Below are 23,043 nucleotides of genomic sequence, written 5' to 3'. Positions count from 1 at the left end.
TTAATGAAGTAACAACAAAGGAGTTATTTTAAAGGAGGCATGGCATTTGTTTTGCAGGAGAGCAAGCTCAAGTGGGAAGAACCTGGAAGAAACAGAAGGTGTTAATTTGCAATGCAAACAGGTGTGTAAAATCCAGTGGGGGTGGGTGAGATGATACTACTGCATGGGGTGGGCTGGGAAGAATTTTGAAAATGAAGACAAGCCAAAATCACAGCCAGATTTGGGAAGACAAATGAAAAAAGATTACATTTGCTTTGGTCAAAGAACAGGATTTTATATTTAGCCCCAGGCAAAATGCCACCACACTAAGTTTTGTACAGGACACCTGGGGAGTTTACTGCACCACCAAACAACCCTGCTGTGCTCCCAGCCTTAGCCATAGCCAAACTGCAGTCACACCATGTGTTTGGCTCCAGCTCCCCAAAACAGAGCTGGGGATGCCCAGCTCTGCTGGCAAATGCAGCAGCTCCCCACGCTCCACAAAGAAAACCCCAGGCAAGTAAATCTAGGTCAGGAGCTTATAGAAAGTACCCTGCAGCAAGGATTCAACCCACACTTGTGAGATTGCCAGCTCTGTAACACCCTTCTGCAAGCCTCAAGTTCCTGCCTATGGCAGGGAAAGGAAAACCTTCCCTGCACAGATTTTCAGCCCACAGTAGTCATCAGCTCAGCCTGGTTGACCTGGCACAATGCTGAACATCAGTTTTACCCACTTACACTGTATCAGTATTTGCATGATTTTGAAAAAACACAAATAATTCTCCTCTGGCCTACTTGCTCTTTCTGAAAATTCAAGATTCCTTCAAAAACAAGGCTACATGGCAGTCACGTCTCCTAGAACTCTTGTTTATCACTAGCCCAGCATCCTCCCTCAGCAATGAACTCAAAAATTGTCCTACCTCTTTCCAAACACTTTCAGCTCAAAATATTCAAATACAGAATTTATTTGTAATACTTGGCTCTTATATCTGACCAATATGTATTACTTAGTGTTTGTTTCTGATGCATTTATAAACTGTCACTTTTTGTATTTCATACTATCTCTGTTAATTGTCAGGAATTTATTTTTTCCTGTTTGTCACACATTCTTGTATGTCTAATAGCAGCTTTCCCTAAATGAGGCTTACTAAGCAGTTAACTAAACCCACCAATTTCACTGCTGTGCATTTTGGTCATCTATTTTAAACACATCTTCATTTTACTCCACAGATTTTCTATTTAAATGTTACCTTTCAATTTGATTCGTCATGTCCATCAACTTTGGAGATGCTAAGACAGACACCACAGCCTGAATGGGCTTTGTTGGCCCGCAGCAATATGACTCTTATTTTTAATGAAGCCACCAAATTCCAATCCAGTGACAAATCCAAGTTTACCAATGACACAGTTGCCAAATAGGCATTCAGAAATACATTTCCAAAAACAACGTCCTCAATCACAATTTTCAGAGATTCTGTTCTCCTGTTTCTTCTCGGTTTGATGGTCTGAGACAGGAGCACCTGTTTTGTGCTTTGCTAGTAAGCAAAGTACCCCTGCTGGACCCGTGAGAGATCCAACACCAGCTCCTAACCCAGTCCTGGCAATGAGGTGTGAAGATGGAGCACACTCCCGCTTCTGCCCTTCTTGGGGAGGCTGTGATTTGCTATCGCAATCACACGGCTCCTCCTGCTCGTCTGATAAATGCCAACGACATCAGCTTTCTTCCAATTAACAAAAACTTTGAATTGTTATTACCCAACCTCCTAGTGGGAACACGCATGCAATTAGAGGTTTTCCCTGCCCCACTCTGGGAGCAGAGCTGACCCACAAAGACCAGACCCGATGGGATGAGTGTCCACCCCTCTGCAGGGCTCAGCCAAAGGTCAGCATGGCCCCCGCTGCTCCTCCTCAGGGCTCACCTGGCAGCATCCCGCTACGGCTCCCGGCACAGCAGCGCCACGGGAATCCCACAATCAATCTCCGGAGGAGCTGCACCCAGGCAAGCCCGGCCCCGGCCCACAGCTCAGCACAGTCAAGCGGTGACTCAGGACAAAACAATCCAGCTGCAAATATTTGAAGTATGTGGAGGCCAGGAGGGGAGGAGCCACTGCCGACCATGAGAAGGGAGGCGGTGAAACTAGGGCAGGGAATAATTAATCTGAGCAAAAGGCTAAACTCGCTGCCAGAAGTAGGATCTGGCTGGGGTGAAAACTCTTACTCCACACATTGGTAATGCACCAGTGAGCTGAACGGGGGCAGAATAGGGATGCTTCTCCAGGGCCACTGAAGCTGCCTGGTGTCCCTAACATGTCTAATGCAGAGACTGCTTGGTTGGGATGTCTCTATGTTGGATAAGACCAAAACCGTGGCCCCAAACAGCCTCTGGTTGCCCAGACAGCCCCATGGCATTCAGCGGGAGCAGAAGATTCCAACCCTTGACACAGAAAAAAGTGAAGTAATGATGGTGTGAAAGAGCTAAGCTGCTAAAGCTGAGGCAGGGCATCAACAAAGATGTAAGAAAAATTACTGATGGACAAAGAATGAAAGTTGGAAGTTCTTTAAAAGGGCCTTTTAAACAGGCAATCCAAAAAACATAAAGAGAACAGTACTGATGAAAAATCTATCCTGCATCTGTGCTTCAATAAAGACAGCAAATATACATATATAAATGAACATAGAAAGCCATATAATAGATAATAGACACACCAGGAACTCTGAAGCACAGAAAAATGAGAAAAGAAAGACATCAAGAAAAATCCATGGATGGTAGAATTCAGTTTTCATCTTTTAAATAAGGAAATAAAATGCTACTTTATAATGGACCTTTATTTCCATCCAGGACAAAGGACACCCTACAATGACACAATCCCTCAAGCAGGCAGAGAGACTACAATTTTTGGCAGACCTAGCAAAAAGGTAGAATTATATAATACATTTTATGCTTATTTCTTTCTAAAAAAACCAAAACAACTAACAACAAAAAAACCAAGACCTTGAAAATCCACTGCCAGTTGAGTGGAGACTATCCAGAAAAGAAGGCATTTCTAAACAGTTTCTCCAGAGACTGTATTTAGTTAATCCCACATAATAAAGTAATAGGGAAATCACTGCTGTCATGTAGAGAAATGAAGATCAATTCAACAGGATCACAAATAAAGATGAGGCATATGAGTCACTGAATGATCCAGGGTACCCTGAATAAGATGGAATTATTAAAACCAAGCACGTTTAATGCAGACAAATGCATTAATGTATTAACGGGAACTAGAAATGCAGCCACATGCAGGACTGTATTCTGGGCAGTAATTTTTTGGCTTGAACAGACAAAATTCAACAGGAGTTCCCTGAATGTTGCAGGGAATCACTGAGGTTTTGGATGAGGGCACAGGAGCATAGCCAGGTAAACTAGTGCTGACACCCACCCAGAATGCCTCATCCAGCTCTGAAGTCCACTGTTTTTAAAAGTGAAGAACGAGTGAGCATCAGAAAGAATAAACACTTTAAGGTCTTCCTGTGAGTCTCTGACATGGGTATTTTAAGACTCCATTCACTACAAAGAATTGAAGACTGAAAAATTACTTAATTACAGTGCCTGCCAGAGAAGAATATCCATCAACTAAAAAGCTCTAATTTAGAGAAAAAGGTCGGGGTTCAGAGCTAAAAGGCAACACATAAGCATGCAAAACCTTTAAGGATGATGGTGACTAAGCAGCAAAACTACGACAGTTGGGTTCTCCTGTTGATGTGTCAGGCAGTCACATCTGAGTCTTACCCCAGAAGGGGTGCTCTAAGCAAGTACCTGTCACCCAGTTACACTGTACAGAAATCTGATAACCCTGCTAACAGAAAAGATCATCTTTACTGGCTTGAAAATACTCAAGGCAGGCTGGATGGGGCCCTGGGCAACCTGATCTAGTGTGTGGCATCCATGCCCATGGCAGGGACATTGGAACTAGGTGTCCCTCTAGTTCTCTCCCAAGCCAACCCAGCCCATTCTATGATTCTATGATCTCTACTGGGGCTTTCAAGTCCCTAATTCTGTTACTCAGTAGATGGAGCAGGAACCTGTTAGAGAAGTAAACAGCATTAGAAAAGATGCCTGAAGCACACACTGAGGGAGAACCAGAGCTGACTTTTTCTTGCCAGCTGCATAGGAGGGAGTCTGCTGCCATGCACAATGAGAGCTCTTTTAGGGAGGTGCTGGTGGGATCTTACATTGAGGCAGCTACAGCAGTGAAGTATTACATGACAAGGAGGGCTATGGCTGGTCCAGCACTGTGCCCCAGCAGGGCAAGAGGAGGAAAGTAACAGACAACTGCAGCCAGAAAGAGGCCACAGGATAGACTGACAGTGTTTGAAATACCTGGAGCTTTCATCTCTCTTGTTCTGCTGTGAGACACTGGTGCTGATGATGAGGGCATCCTGCCCTGCAGTTCTCATAGCTACTCCCATGCCCCTGATGGGCATGCCACAGCGGGGAAGAATCCCATAACTCTGAAGAGCATAGGCATTCACTTGGCATCAGTCTGTTCCTTCGACTCTTGTAAAAGCTGGGGAAGCCAGCACTGCTCCAGCCTCCTAAGGCTTTGTGGACCATTTCCCATCCCACTCTGTTCCTGGCTTCCTCCTGGCTCCCTGCTGCCCTTTGGACGTCTTGGCACTGCAAAACCTCTCCCTTTCCTCACCCTGGGGACAGAACTGAGCAAAGTCCCACCCTTACAGGGTGGCGTGAGAGTGCAGAAATGCAGCCATCGGAGCCTGCTTAATCAAATATCTCCAGAGGACAGATTTCATGCTAAGGCAAAAGTAGTCACTGCCTCCAGCTTTGCCACCACTTTGGGTGTTGCACAGCTTTCCTCTCCATTCCAGTCCCACTTCATGGAGAGTTCACACACACACAGCTACATGAGACAGATGCTGGCATAAGGGCACAGGAACAAACAGGTTTTAAGACAGACGGAGTGCCATCCATCAAGAAGGGCTCCTTCTGTCCCTCTGCCCAGACCCCAGCACCTTTCTGTCACTTCCCCTTCCCCCACCAATATTCTTGCAACAAGCCCAGCTGCACAAATCTGTCTGCAGCTGACTCTGACACAGCCACAGTGTCAACAGAATGATTTCACCCATGCCAAGACAGCCTTAAGCCTTTCACTTTGGTAATTCTTCAGCTCCAGGGTGCTATTTGATGGGACTGGAGACCCGGGGATGGCCTGGGGACCCGGGACACAGGGCATGCAACTGTTGTAGCACAGGCAAGGGACCAGTGCAGTACTGCGGGATGACAATGCAAGAGATTCCCATTGGTGACAGCCCCCCAGCATGCAGGTACCTGAGTGTCCTGCCCAGGTGAATTATACAACTCAGAGTACTTGCTCTCTGCATATGTCTGAGTGCTACAATCCTGCTTTGTGCTGCCTTTGAACAGCTGCCATACTCATGCTCAGGGTCAGGAATTGGTTCCCACACACAGAATCTATTCATGATGGGTTATAAACAGGCAGTGGGAATAACCCCAGCATTTCACCCTTTCCCTCATGAAGAACCTCCTTAGGGCCCTGAGAGAGCAGACAAACCAGGGCCACAAGTTTTAGGGTGTACCCAAAACATGCAGGAGCAATGGAAAGAACAGCCTTGGGTCTGTGCCACCTATACGTTCCTCCCACGTGGGCCTCCACAAAATCCCCTACAGAGGTTGCAGGAGGGGGGCTGACCATGATGCTTATTTCAGTAAATCCCAGGGAGGAGCCGTCCTGTGACAGCCTGTCTGTACTGGCCACCCACGTGTAGCAGACTCCCAGTGCTGCCCTGGTGCCAGGGCAGAGTGAAGGCACACCCTAGAGAACTGCCCACCATTTCCCTGTGTACCTTGCTTTTTCTTCCTGGTCTGCACAAACTCTGAGTGCCGCAGGGCGCTGGGAGCGGTCCGTCTGTAGAAGCTGTTTCGCTGCAGCACCGAGCCCACCCTGTCTGCTTCCTCAGCCTCCTGCTCCCAGACCTGGCTCCAGTCTGGCCGGCCTCTGCGTACCCTCGAGTGCTCTGCTCCACTGCTGCTCTCGGCTGCCATCCCAGCTTCTTCTTCCAGCTCCCCACAGCCGTCAGAGTCAAGGACACATGTCTTGAACTGTGTGTAGCAGGTACCTGACCCCAGGTTCATGCTACCATCTCCCAAGGACCTGACTGCAAATGCAGGAACTTCATAACCTCTGTCTGGACTGCTGTGGTCCATGACATGGCCTTTGGGTGTCCTGTGCCATTCAACGTCTTCTTCATCTGCTTGGTCCCTCATACCTACACGTGGTCTTTCCTGCTCTGTATATGCCCTAGGGCCTCCATCATCTCTATACCACTTTTCCCCTTCCCTATATACTTGACTGCCTCCATCCTCTCTATACTGCCTTCTCCTCTCCCTATACTCCCCAGAGTACCTCTCTTGCCTGTGCCACAGTTCCTTTTTCCTATAATGCCTTCCATCCTCACTAGAGTCTCTAGGATCTCTGCAGTCCTGATGCCACCTTCCTCCCTCCCTACAGTCTCCAAGGCCTCTATCCTCACCATAATGCCTTCCTCTCCCCCTGTACTGCCCAGGTACTCTGTCCTCTCTGTCCCGCCCTCCTCCTATCTCAGAACTGCAGTTTCTGTATTGAACACCCTCCCTCTCACACACCCTGTAGTTTCTGTCCTCTATATCCTGTCTTTTGCCTTTCCAAACATTGTCTGCTCTCCTGCAGTCCATGTACTGCATCTCTCCCCTCCAAAAACCTCCACAGTCTCCATTCCTGCTCTGTTGGTCCACAGAGATGTCCTCCTGTCTCCTGGAACTGTCCCAGCCACCGTCTGCTCCTCGGCTGCCCGGGTACCGCTTCCTTGTCGCCCCGTGTCTGTGGTTGCAGCCAGCCACGTCCTCTCTCCGTGCAGCACAACAATCCTCATATTCCCAGCTGAGGAGCCGCGGTTCCCGTCCCGGATTCTCCATGCAGTGTTTCCTCTAAGGACAGGTGCGCATAGTCCCGCGGGGTGTGGCGCAGGGGCCGACTCCCCTCACTCTCTGCTCCCTGAGCCCAACCCCAGGCTGACGCCGCTTCTCCACTCTGACCCAGCACTCCCGTCCCAAGTGAAACGCAGGTGCTGCTTCCTGAAACCAGCCAGCAAAGGCACGGGCCCAATCGCTGGCAGCGCTGGCCTCCTCCACCTGCTGCCCAAAGTAATCAGTAACCAGCCCCGAGCGAGGAGGGGAGCCAGGCTGGGCAGGCTTTCACTGCCCAAACCGGCTCCACGGCTTTGCCAAAACCTCTCCGCAGGCAGCTCTGAGGCAGGGAGGAGGGCACTGGAGCATGCAGAGGCCCTGCCCCGAGACCAATGTCCTCAGGGAAGGGAAACAGAGCATATGTGAGACCGCAGGAAGCCACAAAGCAGATGAGGGATACCAGATCTTCTACCCCATCTTCTGCTTCCCACCCCTGATGGCATGGAGCGAACAATGTAGCCTAGAAGAGGTTGGGCTCTGCTCCACACCTCCCTGGGGCAAACTGAGGCCTTCAGGCTGCCCCTGGCTCAACCCTGGTGCTCAGCCCATCCTCTTCCCAGCCCTCACCCACAGTCACACGAAGATCAGGAGAGGAGCTGCTCCCTGTGACACAGAGCACTGCCTACACACAGTGCCATGCAGTCACAGCTGCACGGCTCCCTGCTCCAGGGGGAACAGCTGGTCTACCCGCTGACAGGAGCAGCCTTGAAGGGATTACTTGGGACATGGAGTCTGGGGCCAACACACAAATTAAGTTTCCAGAAGGCTACAGAAATACACACTCCAGTAATGCCACTTACCGCAGGCCACAACATATTCCTAATTTCCATGCCAAACACAGAACTCCTATAAGAAACCAAGAGAAAACCAACAACATGCCTTTGATAGAGAGCATGAGCCTGTGGATGTCATCCATGTCTCAGGTTCTTGCAACACTTGTTAGGAACACAGAGCCCTCAGCTCTCAGCTGGTAGAAGACAAAAATAAAACCAATGGATTCTCCAACTGCAGGAGGGCAAGCGCTAATCCTGCCCTAGCCTGGTGATCAGTGAAACCCCCATGTGTTCACAAGACACACCAAAAAAGCAACCTGATGATTTTAAACATCTACTGTAGAAAATGACGTATTTTCTACTTTTCCTTTGGCTTCCCAAAAGATACATTGAGGAGTTGGATTCCACACTATGGACTACTCCCCCTGTAAGACTATGCCTGCTCTGCTCTTGTTGCTGGTCAAAGCTTAGTGAGAGCTTTTTTGCCTCCAGTATCTTCATGTTCCTCAAACAATGGTAAGGCAGAAGCCAAACCTCAGGCATGGCACAAACACATTTTGCTGAGCTGATGCAACCCCAAGTTACTGTTCTGTCTGCTGCACTAGAGCTGGGCTAGCAAGACATGCTCTCTTGACCACACTCAGATGTGTCAGAAGTGATGTGACACAGCTTGGGTAGGACACACCTTTATCACACGGCTAGAAGTCTCCTGAAATGGAGAAAAATCCCCTAGGACTACTTGAAAAGATACTAGCTTGAGGATGCCTCAGGATACTGCATTTGTTCTTACCTAAAACTTCCAGTTCCAAGAACCAACAGATTCCACAGGATCAGTTCCCAGTGCCAGGAAGCACTGGGACAGTAGGAGACATATCCCAGCAAGATCCATCTCATCAGACAATTTCCTTTAAGATTCAGCCTAGATTTTCCTCTTCCTACCTTCAAGTTATTTCATCTAACTTCAAATCCTCTAGGCCTCCTTCCAAGCATCCCTTTTGCACACCACTGACGTGGAGGCTGTTTGTCACCCTGTTTTCCTGGTGTACCCATATCAGCCTTCATTCCCATGTGCTCTGCCTCCAACACAATTGTGCAGCCAAGTGCTGGGGCTCCCCAGCGCTGATTAAGCAGTGGGAGGATGGAGGCAATGAAGTCAGAGTGAGTAACTCCCAGGCAGGAGTTGGCATTTCACTCCATCTCCCGCATGCAGTGCCCACATTTCCTGCACATCGTGGGTTTCAGCAACAGAACTGCAGTGTCAGAGCTCTTGGGAGAAGCCTGGGAAGGGACTGTGGGAGAACATGTATGTGATCCCATCTTTTCATTTGTCTACTGTAATATTAAGTGTAACATAATTAACAGCACTGATCTTTACGTGGCCTCTTCAGATTTCAGAGACCAAATGTGCTGATATATTCATGGGAAATTCCTCTTTCCTGAGTAATTTTTTCTGGGGTGCAAGAACAAAAGTCACATTTTCAGCTACAGATATGCCACAGTTGTAAGCTCTTTGTTGCTGTTACCAATAGAACTGTGCTATTTTCTTGTCCTGGACTCCATGGATGGCAGGAGCACAGGGACAGGCTTTACTTTTAGGCCCACTAATCCATCCCACTCCCAGGTCAGGTTCGGTCCCCTTCTGAGCACCCCTTCTCATATTTACAACAAATCCCCACAGGTCTGTATCAGCATGAGAGCAGAAACCACAGGAAACCCAGTGCCCTGACAGGTTGAGGGCAGTCACAGCACAGACATCAACTCAAATCTCAACTGCAGGACCTCCAGCAAAGCCATCCTGAAGTTGCTACCCACTCCCCTACAGATAAGAGGGGATGAGATAGTGAGGTTGGAACTGCAGCAGCAGTGGTTTTGCTTTCCATCATGGATATACTGGGAGTGGATAAGGTGAAGGCTCTGGATGTATGGAGGGGCTGGAAGAGGAGACTGGAGAGCTGGAAGGAAAAGGGGGTGGGGAAGACGAGACAAAGGGATATCCAGAGAAACACACTGTAATTGTCAAGGCAAAGTTATGATGATTTGTACTGCAACAGTGCTTATGAAATTATCAAAATCAAGAATTAAAGGGTATAAAAGACTGCCTTCAACAGTGTAAAACAGCAGAGGCACCTATGTTCCTGAAGCATTCCCCATCCCATGCTGTTGTAGACTCACCTCTCAACTCCTGCAGCTCCATGCTGAGGCTCTCAATGTTGGAGTCACAGAAATCAAGGTTTTCCATGGTCTCTGCTCTCACCAGCTCATCCTGCTGCTCCTCCAGCATCAGGCTTAGCTCGGCACGGGTCTTGCTGTACGCCTCCAGATCTCGCTCCACCTCTCCAATTCTAGTCAGCAGGATGGAGCTGGAGGAGGCTGATCCTGCCTGTGTCAAGTCCTCACGTCCCTCCTCCACCCGCTGCTCTGGGGTGCTGGGTTGAAGCTGTGCAGGGGGCACATTTTTCCTCTGGGTGCTGGATGGAGGCCGGGGCGCAGGCCGGGAGGGTTTGACTGAGAAGGCCAGAGACCCGCCTTTGGACACTTGGCCACCCTGCATGTGCACAGCGGCTGTCGTGAGACTGCTGGGCCGAGGAGGGGGTGGCCTCAGGGCCCTTCTCCTCTCTGCCTGCCTGGAGTGGGACACTGATTCAGGAGACCCCCGGACAATGTCCTTCTCAGAGCTGTAGTCCAAGATAGAGAAGTGACGGGAGACCTTGTCCTGCTCCGCACCAGTACTTGACAGACTCTTCTCAAACTGGGCCAGTTGCTCCGTCAGTTTGGAGTCCAGGTCCGTGCAGCTGTCCCCCTGCACTGCTGTAGTGCAATCCCCCCAGCTCCCAGCCCGTGTGTCCAGGTTCACCTGGGCAGTTCCTAAACTGGAACAGAGCTTGGACTTCTCCAGTTTACTGTCCATCCAATTGTCTAGGTCCTGGGTCCTGCTTTGGCTCTCCTGGGGCTGGGATGTTGCCCAGCTATTAGGAGATGAAATTGCCTGGGACCGGCCAGGATCTTGCAGGGGGAAGTGAGGAGCCTGCAAGGGCACAGTGGGGCTGTCTCCATCATGCTTAGGGCGGGGTTGAGTTTCTGAGTTTCCTTGGGTGGCTGAAATGGTCCCTGCAGGCTCCAGCTCACCTGCTTGGCCAGGCCTGTTGCCCTGTGGGGGAGGCAGCTGAACAGAGGGGAGAACACCATTGACTGTCTTTGCGTGGTTAGAGGGGACTGAGCCCACCATGCCTTCGGAATGTGGCTCTTGGTGTCCTGTGCTGGGAGAGGCCTGGTGCTGTCTCAAGCCAGTGCCAAGAGGACCCTGTGTCCTCCCTGCCTTGTGAGACAAAATGGTGGCATACTCAGGATATGCAGCCAAGCCGTCCTCCTTTTCCCTGCTATCTTTCCCTGGCAAAGAAGGAGTTTCAGAGCAAGTGCTTTCTGGATCTTGATGGATGGCCAATCCACAACTGCCTCCACCTTGCAGATCCCCAGCACTCACCTTTTCCCTGCAAACCTCAGAGGCTTCCAGCCTCACAAATCTGTGTGGAAAGATGCCACGTTTTCCCCTCAGCTCCCCCTCCAGCCAACCATCCTCTAGAATGCCTACAATCCGAATCCTGTCACCCACATCAAAATCGAGTTCCTTGGACTCCAGGGCTTGGAACTGATAGAGGGCAACACCATAAGTACTCCCTGGCTCCTTGTCATCTTTGGGGGGCACCTCTACTGTCCCATTGGTGTCACAAGTCTCTGTGGGCTCTGGATCCACTGAGACTCCTGGTGCTCGCAGAGGAGTAAGCAGTTCCACAAAACCCTCTGGGAAGATGCCCCTGCAGCCTCTGAGTTCACCCTCAAACCAGCCAGGTTCTGGGACACCAACAATGTTGATCACATCCCCTTCCCTGAAGTCCAGTTCCTCCTCCAGCTGAGCAGACAGGTCCATCAGGGCCCGGGCTTGGCCCAGTGAGTAGGCTGGCACCTCCAGGAGAGTGCTCTGTGACAGCTGACGTCTCCGAACTGACAGGCACAGCTCCCTCACACATGATGAGGGGAAAAAGCCCTTGGAACCCCAGCTGCTTCGGCCCTGGAGCCAGCTGGAGGCCAAGGATCCCCCCAGGATCACCAAGTCTCCTGTAGAGAATGAGACACACCAGTTCAAAACTGCTCTCATTCTTGCTTCCCACCTCTTATTCCTGCCTCCCTGTGTTCCCTCCTGGCTGTGGGTGAGGGCTGGCACTCTGTCAGAGCACAGTGCATGCTGGGGATGCATACAAGCACAGGATGGGGTTAAGGCATGAAGGCAGCCTCTTGTATATCTAAGATACACAGCTTGGCTGCAATTCTGTACAGGTGCATCAAAGCTTTCATTCTCCCCCAAATGCAAATCTAAGACTTGGAGATTAGGGGTCAATTAAAAGGCAGTTGTAAATTTACTATGATCAAATGTGATGCCAATTTTTGGAGTTTCATGAGTAATGACAGATAATGAGAAACTGGTATCAAAGTGGCAGAAACCCAGAGGACCATGGTGGATTTGACATGACCCACGTCATGAGGTATTAGAAAATTCACCTCTTCCTTCTGTCACTCTAGGCAGGATGCTGTGACTAGGTTCATCCATCTGGAAGGACAGGTGAGGCTTTTGAGGTGCAAAGCAAAGGAAGGGAATGGAGATTACCTCTCTGCAATGACAAGCTCCCTGGCTCTTGAGATGTGAAGTCACTGGTACAAACAAGCAGTTTTTCTCCCTGCTTCAAAGGGGGAATATCCACAGGTTCAACAAAGCTGCTAGGAAACTGCCCTAAAAGGAGAACGAGTTGTCAGCAATGTCTTGCCTGAGACCCACCACCATCTCCACCCTCCTTCCAGATTTTGGAATCTATTCATTTCTTGCTAAAGGAAAATACCCAGTTACCCTGCGTGCCTCAATAGCCTGGTGGAAGAAGAACGAGTTTGCGAGTTAGGAATTCCTGGAGTATTAAGTACTTCAGAGCTAACAGAGAACAAAAAGCTTTGAGCCCTTGGCTCACTCCAGGCAACCACAGGCTGTGACCATTACTGGGACTGTGCCATCAGCACAGAGCTTCCAGGAACAAACATACTAGGTTTTCTCTGCCCTTACTGCCTCCTTCTCAACTCAGACCTATGGTGAGGATTAAGAGATCCAGTAGTGCTGGATCACAAGACCAGTGTCTTCTGACTGGGCATAGTTACCTGGTGCTCCTTTCTCCATAGGGCTTGGCCCCTGTGCAGTCTCAGCACAGAATTCAGGCTGCCTACTCAGGATGGCCACACCTGTCAGTCACAGGCTCTGTCACAGCTTCACATGCTGGAACTCCAGGGATCTTCCCCACTTTGTCATTCTGTGTACCTGTTTCACCATGCCACATTGGTTGGCCACCACATGATACCCATCACATACTAATTTCAGTCACAGAGCACGTGACATGGCAGAGCCCGCTGCAAAGGCCACTAAAAATGTCTTATATAATTGGAGGCAAGGGGATATGATGAAGTATGGGCTAGTACCACATCAGCATTACCTCTGGGTGACCAAATATTTTCTAATAAAACCTGGAAACACTATATTCTAGACACCCAGAGCTTAGTACTGTGTTTAGGCAATTTGGCATTTGCTATACTCTGCTGCTTCGTTCACAGTTTTGACCAACTCTCTTTTTCCTTATCTTAGTTTCCTGCTCTGTAGATGGAAACAACATAATGCTGTAAGAAAGGAATTACAGTAATTATTCCACAGAGTAATGAGTACTAGGCTGCAACACCTCCACAGCTTCTATTCCAAAGCACTTTTTCAATTTCCTATAACTTTAACTTAGAAAGCTGTGCAGAAAAGTCCAACAGCTGTTCCAAGGGAAAGCAGGAATGCAATTGGGTTTTGAGCTAAAGGTCATTAAAAACATTCAGTTTGACTTCAGCATGTTTATCTTTGAGCTACAACACACATCTGTTTGTTATTCCTTAATAGCCTCATCTTCTATTGAACAACCTCACCAGTTATGCTGGGAGACAAAACTCTGTTGAAAACTGCACACATAATCCTTGCCCTGTGACTTCAGCAGCAGCAACAGGATCAGGCACAGGCTCATTCAATGCCATCTATCAGTCACATGGAGCACAGGAGGGAAGCGCTCCTGTCCACCTTTGCTTCAGACAGTGGCTGTCAGGAGAAACCAGGCTGCTACTACAATAGCAGCCCCATCTCTACAGCCAGGGATGTCATCAGTCCCACCCTCATGCTGAAGACAGAAGCAGACTTATGCTTTGAAGTGGCCTGGTTTTCATCTCCCCAAGAGCTCACACATCTTCTTAACATCAGGATTAAGATGAGAAAGAGCTGCCTAAATAAAGGCTATGAGACTCTTAGTGCTTCATTAAGAGCATTCTTCTGCTTCAGAGGTTTCTTCAGAGGTTTACAGCCTACTAAAAATTTAAGAGACTTGCACACCATTTCAGGCACCTAGATATTGACAACAATTTGTGCAGGAAGATTCTTTGAAGCGGAAGGGAGGAAGTGGGGCTGAGTCAGAGGGCTTGAGGGGGGACACATGGTCACTGTTGTTCTATCTCCACTGAAAAGGTCACTTGGACTGGTTTCCAGAGTGGATGCATTTCCACTCTCAGTGCATCTGTTTCCTTTCTCCCCTTCCATTGCCACAGCAGGTCAGCACATAAATTAGCCAGGAAATGGGCAGTCTCTCCACAGAGACTGGGACAACCAGTATTGTGAAGCTCCTATCTTGAGAACTGACTCTCCACTAACCTCTCTCAAAAAACATCACGCAGCCTGTCTGAATAGTTGACACAAAGCTGGCAGGAGATCAGTGGCAACTTGATCTTGGTGACAAAGTCCCATGAAAGATTCAGTAGATCAAACCAGGTTCTTTCCCACCAAGGGAAGATGTGCTCATGGAGTGGACATCTAGTGGCACTTCTATGGACCCAGGTGCAGGCATTTCCAGCTCTTACCTGTGACACCTTCTTTCTTGCCGAAGAGCCAGAACTCATCCACCACAGCCAACACCTCGATAACATCTCCCACAAAGAGGGGCAGCTCTTCAGAGACGCTGGGACAGAAATCAAAGACAGCCCGCACCACGGAGCCAGCCTCCATTGCGCAGCGTCTGAAGGCAGGTCAGTGCCTAAGGCTAAAACAGTGAGAAGTTTGTCAGCACCCAGAAACACCTGAAATAATCACACATAGGCTCAGGAAGTAAAACCCTTCCTGAGCACAGAGGCAGATGTGGGGAGACTCTGTCCTGAGCTCCCCGCGAACCCCTCGCCACGTGCTGCAGGAGCCAAGGGGCTGCAGCAGTGCAGCCCCCATGGTCTAACCTGCCCTGTCCTGCCCCTCTGGCTATCTCTGTAGGATCATGTGTTTATGTTGCAAGAGGCGGGGGACAAGCAGCAAGAAATTTGGAAGTGAATTCCAGTCAGGAAGGAAGCAAGAGGAGGGGAGGAAGCTCAGCATTTCCCTGACATGTGGGGCAGGGCTCAGACCTGACAGGGTCTGGTGGGCAGCCAGCACTACCCCCCACTTGCACGTCCCACCACGCATTCTCTGACAGGATGGGCACAGGAATCCCCCTCCCCATGCACCACTCAGGGCAACAGGAACCAGCACCACAGCTCTGGCCCAGCAAGGGAAGAGGCACAAAGTCCACTCAGGCAAGCTCATGCCACCATCCTCATTCTCAGACCTGACTGGAAATATCCTTTCTGCCTTCTAGGTATCTGGCTCAGATATCCCCTGGGATGAACCATAGTTCTTGGCAGAAGTCAGACTGAGATGAGGGTGCAGACCCTGTCGAAGGCTCTGGGAGACAAGGCTGAAATTCCTCCTGGCAGAAGACTTGAAAGCAAGCAAAGACCTCCTCATCAAGGGCTATGTCCCGGATTCCCCCTTCCTCTGGAAGTGGCTGTTGAGGACATTCTCCTGTATAATTTCTGCTTTTCAGCCTTACTGTCAAGGAAATACAGTGCACCAAGGCAGCAGCAGTCCTGCAGCTTAAGCTTCTCCTTTGCCTCCTCCCAAATTCCTCAGGATGGGAACAAGAAGATTCATCCATCCAAAGCAACCAGAAACTTTAAGATTATTCCTCACCTTCTCCTCAGACCAGGGAGTTTGCTTTCAGTTCCCGACCCACTGCAACTACAGGCACAGAACAGCACTGCCAACACCTCTCCGCGCTGCTTTCAGAGCCCTGCACTCTGCAGTGCTGGGACATCGGCGTCCTCCCCACCAGCCCCTCGGCACAGGCTGCTTTCCTCCCACATCACAGTAGAGCCCCTGTTCTGTCCGTTTGGACACGACTTCCCTGCCATGGGACCCGTTCTCCTCCCTTCCCAGAGCGGCTCCAAGCGCAGTGAGCAGCCCCGCTCCAAGCGCCGCCCAGCCGGTGACACCCATCCCATCTCAGCACGGACTGCCAAACCCCCTGCCCAGCTAAGGGCAGAAAGAGCGCGGTGACAACACAACAAAACACAAACACACGGCCCTCCCAAGGGCACCCTTTCTCCGTACAGCCACACACAGCCCACCTGAGCCCCGGAGAGTCAGGAAGAGGGGAAGCTAACACGGGGAGGAGAAATAAGTCCCTGCTAACGAGGTGTAGCCAACTTCCAGTGAGAGTGGCAGTGGGGGATGCAGCCAGGGAAAGGCTTTCTGCTGACGGGACCATTCTGTTTATCCAGTCCGACTCACCTCCTGGGAACAAAGCGGGTTTGTACTCAGCAGGAACAGCTTCCTCATCACGTCTCTCCCCGCCCCCAGCCATTCCTCTGCTGCAGCCAGCACGCTGTGCCCCTGGCCACCCTCACCTCTGCCATCCTGTCTGTCCGTCACTCCTATTGCTCTCCACTGCCTTCCCCATAGCACGTGGGCTCCTTGGGACACAGGCTGTCCCTTTGTCACCAGCTTTGTGCTGGCTGTACAAACAAAGAGCCCAATATCCAGCAGCAGACAGCACTCTGCCACCAAAAAGAGATGAATGGACTGGAGTGAATCAGGAGCACAAAGAGCTGCAGTTCAGGATAGCAGAAACCTACTGAGGCAGAAGGAGTAACAGTATTAAAAACATGACCATGTGGAGCAGGGAAAAAGACGGAAGAGCCATCAATTAGCTTGAAAATACTAAAGACAAGTAAGGATCCTTGTGCTGTTTGAGGTGGGGTGGCTGGGGCATGCTGCTGCATGTCCTCATGGGAAAGGAGCAGCAGCAGCAGGCGCAGCAGCAGCAGCCCCTTGCAGGCACCCAGGCTGCCCTCCAGCCCCCAGACAGGCTGCCAGCTGAGAGATCAGGCTCCTAGGAATCCTTGCCATACTCTGAATAATCCACAAACTCCACAGCAGTACTGGACAAATAGGGAAAAATATACTGCAGGCATTAATTGCAGCCTTAGGATAGTTTCCCCAGGAGCACATGATGTTACAGTGAGATTTCTTGTGTGTCTTCTGTAAAAGGTGTAATGTAAGAATGGGTAGAGGTATGCAAGGATTACAGTACGTGTGCTGCAGACCCAAACCCTTGCTTTGCTATAGCAAAAGATCAGTGGGGCTGAGAATACAGCCCTGCCACTGATCCCACCCATGAGAACAGGAGTTTCACTTCCTTTAATACACCTACAGCTCTGGGGACTCGTCATTAAAATGTGCAAGATTTTCCAGTGAGATGAAGATACAGAGGGACAGGCAGGACTGCAATAGTTTCAACATGTATATATTAATTACAGTTAAAATAAATCACTAACCTATTCATGTCCAAAGCATTCCCCGAGAGGCAGCTCATAAGAAAGCATGAAGCAACTTCTGAAACTGCCAAAAAAAGAATCCCAACAGGCTCATGTTCCCTCAGCAGTACCAAGAAGAGCAAGATCACTCCCTGACTCCATTGGAGTATAGACAGCATGCCCCTATACTTGCAACTAGTGAATCAGTCTTGTGGAGTTTGCTTGCTCCATGACATGAACTGAACATAAAATATTATGTTTTCCAGGACCTTGGCCTTGTCTTACTCCCTGCAGTGCTGCCTGCCAACATTTTCTACAAACCCCCACCTACAGAAAGAAACCTCCCAGCATATTCCAGACTGGAAACTTACAGAGTCCAACTCTTCAGGCTTAATAGTGGACCCGAGCTTCTCCCATATCCACCCTGATCTGGTGGAAACAAACATTCAGCAACAGCTCATGCAGAAGCTCCAGTAGGAAAAGCAGATTGCCAGGAGAGCAGGGCTCCGCCTGTGATCCCCTGTGAGTCACAGCTCCTGACAGCTGGCCAAGCACTGCTCACCTCAAGGATGGGTGATCCTTGCCTGTCAGAGGGAAGGAGGGAGAGCTCTGCCACAACTGAGCAAACTCTGGGATTTCAGGCTGGCGGAGGTCAGGACTGCGGATCGCAGGACTCCTGCCCCCGCCCAGCAGCAGACCCGCATCCAAAGAGAGCCTCACTGTGCAAGTATGAAGCTGTGGCGCAGCAGGAACTCGCCCTGCTGAGAACACACAGGCTCTGTCTCACTGCCTGGTCCTGCACAAACCAGGTAACGTGTTGCTGGTGCCAAGCTCTGGGCCTGACACAACAGCATTGTGCAGCAAGGCAGAGAGCGGATTCCCAGGGCATTAATCACTCCCCCCAGTCTGCATGCATGCACGCTCAGCACACACTAACATTACCTTCATGGAAGACTGCTTATCCCATTTTGCTATTAGCTCTGGAGCGTGTCTGGTCCAGCGTGGGCTGATGCAAGGAGGGACCAGAATGAAATGATAGCTATTAACTCTGTTACAATATTGTTCTGAGATCTTCAGCACAGACTGGGTCAAGTCACAGCAGCCAAGAAAAGACATTTACACACAGACTGACAACTTCTATCCCTTCTCCTTTTGCAGCTGAAATAGCGCAGGGTAAGAAATCACAAATAACTCACCAGCATCAAATGTAATTGTCAAGCATGTCCTAGAAGCACCATCACTTAGACAGAGGTAGGACTATTAAAGATGCTGAAGCAAGGATTTTAAGCACTTAAGTGATAAGGCAGCAATGTGAAGAGGCCATTTAGGCTGATTACATGAAGTATTAACAGCCCCAGTAAAAAGGGAGACACAAAGGGTTTGAGGGCAGCTAATCCACTCCTATCCCAAAGCACTGCTCAGACATCAGATAAAAAACAGTAATGGATGGATGCCACAAATTAAGCAGCAATGAAACCAAACTTAACAGGTGCTTTTGCTACTTGCTTCTCCACTAAATAATACATTTCAGCTTCTCAGTCAAGAAGCAGCACTGTTAGAACTGACTATGGACGGTATGACTGCACTGTAACTGAAAAATGAACATTTCACCAAACAGACCAAAATATGCCATGTGGGCTTCCACAGGCACGCAGGATTTGCACAAGAAGGACAAGTGGATTCTTGTCCAGTGGATGTCTCAATCTCTATAAAATCTTAGAACCTGCATGAGCAGCAGACCAGAAATGGTCATACTCCCAGAAATATACAAAAGACAAGCTTGTCACAAAATTATTAGAGAAATTAATATTAAAAATATTAAACAAATGCTGTCAGTAATCTTTTTAAAAATTGAAAAACACTCTGCATTTCACCTAGGTCTTTTCATACCTCCTTCCACTCATTACAGCTCAATGTCTGTTCACTGAAAACACAATCCACTCCCAGTGACAGAGATACCCCTCAGCTCAGTGCACCCTCCAGTTGCTGGGACTGGCTTTGACAAGAGATCTGCTACAGCCCTTGCTGTGTTCTAGGCTGCAGGATCAGTACCCAGCACACAGCGGGAGGAACCAGCAGTTATGCTTGGCTTCTCACACCATTGTGTCAATGCATTGTGTCTAACACAAGCTTACTAACTGTATAGTAAAACATTTCTACGTTTTCCCTCTTTTCCTCCCTGTGTTCTCCAATCTGGACAGTCCTCCTTCCCTCCTCCATGCCCCAATGCATCTGCACAGCCCTCACTCACACTTCAGCATTGGACATTACCTGCACACCAGCATGCCCTGACTGTTCCCACCAACCTTCAGAGCTGTGGCCACCCACATTCCCTCTCCCTGCTCAGAGCGGAACATGCTGCTCTGTAAAGCTCCCTGAGGTCCCTGCTCGCCTGCACATTCCTGGGTGGAATAAACAATGCCCCGTTGAGCCAGACTGCCTAGGCCCCAGCTGGAGATAGTGCCAATGCAGGGACTGCAGCTCCAGCGAATGCTGAGCTGATCCTATGAATCCCAACAGAATGGACAATGCAGCAAGCAGGGCAAATGCCCAACTAAAGAGAGGAGCCTTCTCCCACCAGGGAAATGCTGATCACTGCAGCTTCTTGTTAGGACATGCTGCTTGTCTCAGCAGATCCCGAAGAGTCCCCCAGCTGAGCTTCACACAGTGGGAAACATGAGAGCTCTTCTGCACTCCACCTCCTAACGCCACATGGCTCCCAGAAGGAGGAGGAATCTTCTCACTCTGAAATCAAATAGTTTCTTTTGCTTTGTCTGTGACCTGGTATGTCAAAAATCATTGATATGAATACATTTTTGGTTAGATCACTGACCCCTCAAGAACCAGGACTATCAAGTAAAGGGCCTCTTAAGCAAGTTCTGGCCTTCCACCACACCTGTGTGGCACAGGAGCTCTGCCTTGTACCAAGTAACAAGTAATTCAAACCACTACTTCTCTCCAGCTGGGCTCTGGCTGTCAGTGCTCTCGCCTGCTCTGTTGCAGGATCTGGCTGGGGGCAGGCTGGTGGTGCTTGTGTGGGTTAAGAGTGGCATGACAAGGAAGCAAGAGGAGCTCATGCTGAGCCAGACGGCAAGCAAACAAAAGTCATCTGGAAACTAGAGCACAGCATCAATTTTTAATGCAAAGCAGAACACCTTGCCACAACATCTGAGCAAGGTGACTGTGATGGCTATTTAATCTCTGGCAGTGGGGTCCCAAGCATGCAAAGGCCAGAACACCAGCTTGGGAGACAGGAGTTTCTCAGATTCTGTGTTACAAAGTCCTGTCTTCTTCCACCATAATGTGCATGCCTGTGTCTCTTCCCAGTTTTGCAGACAGGCTAAAATGATCCAACTTAGAATAAGGAACAGACAAAACCCCAAGAGCAGAATCACCACTGCTGAATTACTACCTGTGGCTAGGCTACAGGTGGTAAGTAGCACACAATTACAAAATTAGTCATTACACCTTGAGTACATATCCAGAACAAGTTGAACTAGGGCTACAAGGACATTCCTTAACACTCTAGCACTTGATTTTGCACCCTCAACAATATTCTACAAGTTAACTTTAGGACAGAAGCCCATTATAATGCTTTAATTGCTGGGTGGGAAGTCCAGAAATCTGGAAATTACTTTTGTTTGACTTGGAAACTCTGTTCTTTGCTTGCCACCATTCTTGTTCTGTACTGTTATCTCCAAAGAACCTCAGTCCCCAGCAGGGTCTTTGTTGCTACCTGGATCTCTTCCTTTCAGAGTCCCTAGGTGTTCCTGAGAAGGAAGCAATAAATTTTATCTCTCAACAGAACGGTTCTAAAAATAAGACAAAGTAAAAGCTGTGCTGTTCAGAAGTGGGGTTGAGCAATGTGATTAGAAATACGCTTTTTCTGGTGGTTGAGGGGAAATTATCAGTTAAGGCAGTGAAGTGCTAAGGTAAGCACAATTCAGGCTGTCCCACCTAAGCTCACATCACCACCGTCACAGAGTCCGTCTGAAGTCACCTACTGCAGGGACACCTCAGCTGCACTCAGAACCCCAAGAGATCACACAGCCATGGTTCCCATGACAGCTGGCAGAGGTGGTGCCCTGTAAAGCTCTGAGAATCACTCCTTTGCTCTGCCCCTACTGCTCAGCTCCTCCCATCCCATTATCAACAGTGCTTTAAAACTGTTGTATATTCTTACTAGTTTTTAACATCACTGCTAATTCTAGGCAGAGCAGCTGGAGAGAGAACTGAAACCTTTGGCCCTGACAGAACAGAGGATCTCACGAACAGAAAGCAGAGGCCAGCTCACAGCCGTGGGCACTCAGCGCTATGGAGGCCTCACACACAAGCAGGACGCATTTAGACACTGCCCAGCACGACTCACAGCCACAGTGAGTCAAGATGAGGGGGATGATGGTGACGTCTTGTAGCATGGTAGAGGCTGTATTTGGCAAAGCATCTGCAAAACTGCAAATTCTGTATCTATGAACTCTTCCAGACGAAGAGATAAAATCTCACTGAAAGCAAAGGAGAGAATGGCAGAGGCAAGGGGAAAGAAAGCCTTTTCAGAAGAAACAGAAAGTTATGGAATCATGTCAAACCTCAAAGCAGACATTAATGCTTATGGACACAACTAGAGGCTTCCTAGGTACTATGGCAAGGAGAACAAGATACGAAAGGCCAGAAGTGGAGAGAGAATTTCAAAGAGCAGGAACAGCAGCAGAGATGTTTGAACCCAAAGGCCAAATTGCATCAAAGACTGGATCAGCTGAGGTACCACCTAGGGTCAGCAAAAGGGGCACCACAATAGCAGCAGTTGCCTCTCAGAGTATATTGAGGGTGACCCAAGCCTTCATCCCCTAGCAGGGCCACTGGAGGAGACACTTCCCGTTCATCTCTGATAAGTATAAGGCAGTGGGGCCAGACTGCCAGTGTTGCAAGAGGGATTTGTGTTTGCAAGAGTGAAAACAAACAGGGAATTATTTTAAGTTTCTCTTCTCAGTCTGCCTTCCACCGAGTGAATGCCTTGGAGGAGCACCCGGGAAAGGCACTGCTGCAGCCTTGAACTTCTGCTCTCTGTGTGGAACGACTTGTGCCACCCTCACGGGTGCAACAACTCAAGACTCCCAGTGCCAAACCACTGTGGGAAGACCACATAATTTCTAAAGGGCCAGGTGCTTTCCAGCAACAAGCTGCCCAGGCAATGCCAGCTACTATCAGCTGCCTGCCTGCGTGGTGGTGACCACCCGGATTACCACTGCCCGAACAGACACGGCTTAAGAGATCACAATCCCAGCGTGCCATGTGGGGAACTCCCGCTCTACCACACAGCTGCTCCACGCTGCCCAGGTGCCCCAAGTGCTCCCAGGGCAGCGCGGGTGCTGTGGGACGGGGCACAGCAGGGCCGGGGGGCCACAGGCTGCCCTGGCGCGGCTGCCACGAGGGGAGCGCACCCACCCGAGCTCTCAGCACCCCGGCCTGGGGCACCCGCCGCCGGCCAGCGGGGCCCAGGGCAGCCCCCGGCACAGGGCAGCCCCAGTGCCCGCGGCGAGC

The 23,043-nt window shown here is 49.7% G+C and overlaps 1 protein-coding gene across 4 annotated transcripts in view; it reads right to left on the bottom strand.

The window, feature by feature from the left end:
• Positions 1–22,771, bottom strand: part of DNMBP (dynamin binding protein) — a 33,403-nt gene extending 10,632 nt beyond the window's left edge. The window contains exons 1-4 of one of the 4 annotated variants that reach the window (XM_015632688.3): positions 15,881–22,771; positions 14,746–14,924; positions 12,437–12,559; positions 9,949–11,889 (exon numbers count right to left, since the gene is read on the bottom strand). In XM_015632688.3, the coding sequence (XP_015488174.1) occupies positions 9,949–11,889; positions 12,437–12,559; positions 14,746–14,890 (2,209 nt within the window). In that variant the 5' untranslated portion in view covers positions 14,891–14,924; positions 15,881–22,771. Of the gene's footprint in view, positions 1–1,898; positions 2,005–5,844; positions 7,083–9,948; positions 11,890–12,436; positions 12,560–14,745 lie in introns of those variants that run through there. The other 3 variants (XM_033515719.1, XM_015632692.3, XM_033515720.1) reach the window with 3 other exon arrangements.
• Between the last annotated feature and the right edge of the window lie 272 nt (positions 22,772–23,043).

Source organism: Parus major, chromosome 6 (genome assembly GCF_001522545.3).
Source record: "Parus major isolate Abel chromosome 6, Parus_major1.1, whole genome shotgun sequence".
In the NCBI taxonomy this organism is placed as follows: domain Eukaryota; kingdom Metazoa; phylum Chordata; class Aves; order Passeriformes; family Paridae; genus Parus; species Parus major.
Note: the sequence above shows the minus strand (reverse complement) of the source record. Positions and strands in the feature narration are given on the sequence as shown.